Raw genomic sequence first — 7,015 nt, 5'->3', positions numbered from 1 at the left:
TTCCATCCTTTCCTCCTTACTAGAGCATAGAGAATCTCCATTAATAGAGCCTCTCCTGTCAGCTTTCCCCCAGCCCTTAGTTTAAAAACTGTTCAATAACCTTTTAAGTGCAGCCCATCTTTCCTGTATAGGCTCTCCTTTCCCCAGTTCTTAATCAATCTAAACCCTGAGTTAAGGGTTCTAAAATGTAAACTAGCTTCTTCTAGGCACATCTCAGACTAGGAATTAATGGATGAATACAAGTTGTAAAAAGTAAAAGTAACCACAGGCTTCAATGTTTATAGGGAAGCTGCTTTCTTAGAGCAGTTCTATTTCAGCAATAGAATAGGAACTGGTGCCAAAGACTGCTGTGTAAACAAGCCCCCTGCTGTAACTGCTTCACAGCCAAACTTGAGTGGAATGAACAGTGGACAAGGTGCTTGTCACTCAGTACCATCCCTTGTGGCAGCTGTTGCTACAGGACTTCCACTGCAAGGCACCATTGTCCACACAGGATGTTACTCTGCAATCACACAAGGACTTGCCAGGCAGAAACTTGTCCTGGAGCCAAGTCTGTACTGGTGCCATTCAATGTTATGCCTGGGGCCTGGGTTACAGTGGCAGAGGGTATGGATGAGGGCTCAGTCAGTGTCAGGGAGGTAGCACTGTCAAAGGTTTTTCCTTAAAGTCACACAACAGCTTTGGTATTAAGTACGTTGCTTCTGCCAGCAGCAAGCAACGTAACTAAAGCCAGAAGAAGCAGAGAACTAAGATCTCAGCTTACAAATAAAGACACTTTCAGGATGCTTCCCCCCAAAGTAAGCATTTATTAAATAAAAGAGAAGCCAATGAAAGGTATTAAGCAAGTGGCAATCAACTGGGTAAGGGTAGTTGCTGGGACAGAATACTATGGCTACATCTCTCCTTCTCTAGATGAGGTCTAACTGACTACCTTATTCATGGAGAAATTGTAGGGTGAAAACTTGGAATAAATTAAGTGCTGAGCTGCCCCCAGGGTTTTCTCTACAGAAGCTGTATTGCATTCTTCCTGTTCAAGAGAAACATTACCAGGGTCTGGACTTGACTTTCCCTGTTGTAAAAAATACTTACACTTCTGCTGGAAAGAAATATAAATAATATTAACTGATAGAAATAGGGTTTAAAGAAGAATTTCTAGTAGTTTTAATTCCTTCCAAAGATGCAACTTCAAGGTCAGGTTTTCTATGTCCAGCCTCAAGTAATAAGGACACAAAATACATCTAAAGATGGCTGTGGAGCCTCATTAAGGCTGTGTATGGTACCAAGATGGACACCTTGCAGGTACTAGAATAAACACCTGACAGTTTCCACTGCTCTGTGTATTTTTACATTCTGAATGAGTATCCAAGTGAAATTAAAAAAAAAAAAATCACAAAGCCAGGTTTGCTTAGAAAGACCAGCTTACTCCAGGGACAGCCAGGTTCACTGTGAGCACAAGGAACTAACCAGGATTAGAAAAGCTTTAGTTCAAGGTCACTGTCACTAAAGCCACAGCAACACTTCATTCCTTTAACCTGTTCTTCCTCCCAAGGGATCACACCATTCTTCAAATCAGTCAGAAGTAGATGAAGGTTATTTATTGTTGACACATTTTGCCTGTAGTAAGAAGCTTCATTTACACAGCAGGGTGTAAACAGCATTGACTAAAAGTTTGTTAAATTCAACCATAAATAACTATAATAAATAATATATCAAGTAACTTTTCAGCACACATTTCAGGGCCAAGATGTGGATATGCTTTACTCACATGTGCTTTCTGGAAGGAGAAGCAGAAACATTAACAGCAGTTATCTTACTCACAGCTGTAATCATATCATAGGAAAGGATTGGCATACCAACATCCTCAAACCCCTCCCAGTCAGGTATTTGACTGAATTTTGAGTCCACTCAAGTTGTTAGGGGCTTGAAAGGAGAAACTTAAACAGTACAAAAATGCTATTCAAACCCCAGAAAGAAAACCAAAGCATTTAATTGTCAGCAAAAGTCATTCTGCTCTGAAACTCAGATGACATTGTTCATGTTCCCCTTGCTCAGCATCTGTTTGAGAATGCACTTTTTGGATGAGAATAAAGCATTTCAAGCAACATATTGTGCTTAGTTTTCCTCTGGTCTTGGTAAACTTTTACATGTTTGCCTTACTTGGAATGATATTTCATCTACATCTATGCTTCTACCAGAAAGTGGACAAGATTCAAGAGTATATATTATTCCTACATGTTTCTCAGAGGCGAGGGGGAGGGGAATGCTATAGAATGGTGACAGTTCTCCTAACAGGATTTGGAGCCATTGTATGCCGCCTACTACTACACACACAGAGACCTTTCCATTCACTCTCAGAACACCACACATATACACACTTAGTGCCTTTCTCTGTTCTCACACATCCAGCTCTCCAAACATATCACACACAATAATTCCCAATATTCACAGTAATATACAAAAAATACAGCTTTTCAATTCCCATTACAACTGACAAGCCAAACAATTAGTGTATGTCTGTCTTCTAAAGAGACACGTAATACTAACCTTAAAGTACAGTCACACACCTTCCGTGGTTAGATGTGCACCAGCAGGAAAATGACTAATCTGTAGCTCAGTACTGGCACTTAACTTACATATAGTACTGAGCCAAGAAGTACAGCAGTAATGTCAGTGTTCTCTTCCGTTCTTGAGCACAAATAGGTTTTTCAGACGAGTTCAGTTCTAATGGTTTATGAAGTGATGCCTCACTTTAAATACACCCAATAGAGGGCAACACTTGTTTGCATTAGTGAAGGAAGATAGACGGGGCGTGTTTTACTGCTGCAGAACACATTCCATAACATACAGAACTGTCACCTCCCCATATTACACCATTATCTTTCTATATAAAAGAGAAGCTACATCTTCAATTCAGCAACCATGTCTCTTTGTCCCTCTTCTAGGTGTCACATTTTTAGGATAATTTGCTTTCTTTTAGATAAATCATTTTTGAGTACAAAAACCAAATCACAGGTGCTTTAATCGCTTACTGGTTAATATTTTGAACATGGAATGTGGTATTTTATACATCATGGAGAGAACCCATTCTTTCTTCCAGTATTTAAAAATCAAAGATCAGTGAAGAAATTTTTGTTAGTAGGTTCAATATCAATCCAAGAATGGCCCGATTAGGACCTAACTATCATATTCTTCCCTGTTCTGGGTTTTTCAGAGTTATCCAACTCTGAAGAGGAAAGTTTGAAAATAAAACATTGAAATTTACTATGGCAGTTACCAGTGTGTCTTGTATTTAACTACTTAATTAAGAACATTTCAGGATATGTAAACATCTGTAATTGGGAAGCCTATTTTCTGTTACAAAACGTGTGTGTGTGTATGTGTTGGAAGTTCAGTGTATCGAGTACAGAAAATGAACTCTCAGCTTTCATATGAGGGGGGTGTTCAGATTTTATGTAAAATGTGAAGCGATTTAAAAAAATTAATTCTGTTTTTGTACTCAAATGTTTTAGAGGGAGAATGAGCTCTAATCATTTAGATCTGAGCTCTCAACCTCAGAATAGCCAAGTTTGCTGTGTTTGCATGGGCAACAGAATTTTAAATTACAAAATTAGAAATGTACATGTTCAAAGGTCTTTTAAAATTAAATTATACACATCAAACCAGTCTGTACTAAACTATCCTACAAATATTCCACAAACAAGGCAGCAAAATAACCAGTCCACCACAAAATCTACAAATACGAAATGTAAGTCTTCCAGTAATTACTGTAATGGGAACAAAAGTTCAGAAAATAAATTAGTCTCCAATTCTTCATGTACTGTCACTGGAGGTATTTTCAGGTGAATCACAGGGTTTCCAACAGAGCGGACTCATGAAACGAGCCTCCCAAAAGCATCCCAAGTCTTGTCTTGCCCAACTCAGCCGCTAAGTGGATCCTCTCTGTAGTGAACAGCATACCGGAGCTTTTCTAGCATTATATCCAGAGAGGAATATTGAGGAAGCTTTATCATGAACATACACGTTTCAACACGGATGTACCGAGAATCTGGGGAACCTGTAAAGGAACCACATGAAAGACTTGTTAACAGGCTCTGCACTTTGAAGATCTGTTAGTTAAGCTTCTTTTCCAAGAATGTAATTTTCACACTGTTAATATTGACATGTATCAAAGTAATGGAATCCTATAAATTCTAGGTTCAGGAGACCCACCAAAAAGCCCAATGGAATTTATACTGTTAAGTTTGGTGGGGCTGACACTTGGCTACAGTATCATCACTTGAAAAGATATTCTGCTCTACAGGAGCCACGTCACGAGATTCCACCACATTCCCTGCCTCTGCGTACATGGCCAAAGGGCAGGTACTTGGAGTCTTTAGAAGATTTATTTTTGCTTGAAGCACCTTAGTAGGGCATGGCTTAAAAACAGCCACATTCTCACTCTTGTCATAGTTACAACCATTTCCTAACTGCAATGTGCTTTCTTCTGCAGCCTTGTCTACACAGTGGAGTAATGCGCACGCTGGGGGTGATTTCTAAAACACACGAACGTGTGCGCTAACTGGTCCGTGTACTAAGTTAAACAGCACTTCCTATCACGTTAGTGCACTTTGCTCCCCTGTGCAGACAAGCCCTGAATCTGTCAGACGAAGAATGTTTTAAAAGGCAGTAAGGGTTTGAAATCTAAAAAGGTCACAAGGTACGAGAGGCTGATTTTATTTATACAAATGTCCAGTAAACAACATACCTGCAGCTCCATCTGGGGGTGCAATTTTCATGGGATAAGGTGGGACATGTGCAGTATCTGGCCCTCCATCTTTACATGGACATGTAAAGGGGATTCGTTCCTGGTTGCAGGCAAACTTGATGAATTTGCAGAGTTCTTCCTGAGTAAACATCTCTAATGCACCCCAGAAAAATTCAATATGTTGGTCTGTTTCCATCAGCCCCACCTGGTACATGGTGTGTGCCTACCAGAGGGAAGGGGAAGGACAGTGAAATTAGATACAGATGAAGATGTGTATTACTCTTCTTTTCACATCTTCCATCACTTTTATTTTAAAGCAGCAGCAATAATGGAAATCAAACACAGCAGGGTATCCCTACCCAATCAGTTTTACCAGTACAAGTTCCACTAGAAATCAATTCGCAAACTGTTGCACTGCGTACAGTGAAATGTACCTGGACTTTTGTATCATTCTATCCCAACTGCTTCTATAACAGATTGACCTTTACACAGACCCTTCTAAACCGCTTCCATGCTGTGTTTTTGTACACTGTTCTATACCAGCTCAAGGCTGCTGCTGTTGCAAGGCAAACACATCTGAAGAGATCGCACAATATTTTAATACAACGAGTTAAAGGTGTTTGATAATGTAAGCCAAAACACAACCCCTTTGTGGTGCATTGCCTATAACATAACATTAATGTACTTAAAGACCAATGCCAACTAATTCTGAGAAAGTACATTTGCAGAAATTATCCTGCTATATCCCATGATGTAATTTTAAATAGCTAATGTAATCTTAGCCAAAGAGGCAGATATTGAATAGAGTTTGGTGATGTGGACATTTTTAGAGTTGGATAATTTAAATATTGATTTTAAACAAATTTAAGCCCTGCCTGAAAAACAGAATTTTAGTTTTTGTTGAAACAGAAGCAACTGTTGCCAGAAGGTGCTTACCAATTCGTTACCCTAGCTTTAGACATGTACGTTCCAAAGGGACCTCAGCCCAACGTACCTTCAGGAACTCCAGGTTAATGTAAGGTAGCCCACATGTCCTTAGCTCCATTTCTAGAGGAGTCAGTGTTGTTAGAAGCTGCAGGGGTATAATCGACCCCAGGCCAGCACGCACAGCCGTCATGCAGTCAGGATTCTGCAGTTCATGCAGCCTCAGATTCCGGACTGCTGTTGCATATATGTCCTTATTCTCCCAACTGACATAAGGGATTCAGAAAGAAATGAGTCAGAAGAAAAGTCTTACTCCCCATTACAAGCTGCAATCCCATTTCCTGGGTTCCCGAGCAGGGGCTTCTGGTCACTCATTCCGATGCCATCTGTTCCCAATGTAACCCACATGCAGCAGCACCTGCTGATCCCGGTGCACACCCCTTGCTTTCATAGCTGTGAGTGCACACACACAACATGCAGCTATGACTACTAGGAGTGGTCACTGTGCAGTACTGCTCAGCCCTCCATTATTTACAGATGCACAGCGGGATGCTGCACGTTCCCAGCTCCTGCCAGTCAAAGGTACCGGTACTCCCAGCTTTCACCATTTAGCTGATGGTTGAAAAGCCATCACCTTCACCCTCATGAAACACCCTCCCAACAATGGTGTTACTCACATTACAGGAATGTGCCTGCCTCTAGGACACAGCTCCACCTCCTCGCCGGTCATGCTCAGGTAGGTGAACTTGCAGCACGGTTTGTTAGGATAATCAGGGCTCTCTGTTGCTAGATGCTGGGATGCAATTTCAGCACACAAGGCCTCCAGTTCAGTCTCATCGTTTATCTAGGATGACGTGATAATATCTAGTAACTTGCACTTTAGTGTACCTTGCTCTTGTTAATCTCTTCAGACATCATGCCAACATAATGAGTAAAAGGGCAGGTGCCGGCTTCCTCATTTCCCCAGGGGTGCTCGATCCCGCCCAGCCACAGGCCCCGCCTCCCACTCCACCCCTTCCACAAGCCCCACCTCTTCACCCTGTGCTGCCCCCTCCCCTGAGCACACCCCGGGGTTGGTCTGCTGCCTCCCCCACACCGATGAACAGCTGATCCACAGCAGGCAGGCAGATGTTGGGAGGGAGAGGGAGGAACTGATACAGTGGGGCTGCTGGTGAGTGCTGAGCACCCACTATTTTTTTTCGATGGGTGCTCCAGCTTCGAAGCACCCAAAGAGCTGGCACCTATGAAAGGGCCCCATTACATTTTACATCATCCAATGACCATGGCATAGGCACTGAAAGGCATCCTGTCCACGGATAAGTGAGGACGTGGGTACGAGGCACAAGC

At 41.8% G+C, this 7,015-nt stretch overlaps 1 protein-coding gene across 1 annotated transcript in view; it reads right to left on the bottom strand.

Annotated features, from left to right (window-relative positions):
- Positions 1-1,576: 1,576 nt before the first annotated feature.
- The window catches only part of HECTD4 (HECT domain E3 ubiquitin protein ligase 4), a 110,373-nt gene continuing 104,934 nt past the window's right edge, over positions 1,577-7,015 (bottom strand). The window contains 4 exon segments of the mRNA XM_030582336.1: positions 1,577-4,054; positions 4,745-4,967; positions 5,739-5,934; positions 6,346-6,512. Coding sequence (XP_030438196.1) covers positions 3,918-4,054; positions 4,745-4,967; positions 5,739-5,934; positions 6,346-6,512 — 723 coding nt within the window. The 3' untranslated portion in view covers positions 1,577-3,917.

The sequence above is a fragment of the Gopherus evgoodei genome, chromosome 13, assembly GCF_007399415.2.
Source record: "Gopherus evgoodei ecotype Sinaloan lineage chromosome 13, rGopEvg1_v1.p, whole genome shotgun sequence".
Lineage (NCBI taxonomy): Eukaryota > Metazoa > Chordata > Testudines > Testudinidae > Gopherus > Gopherus evgoodei.
Note: the sequence above shows the minus strand (reverse complement) of the source record. Positions and strands in the feature narration are given on the sequence as shown.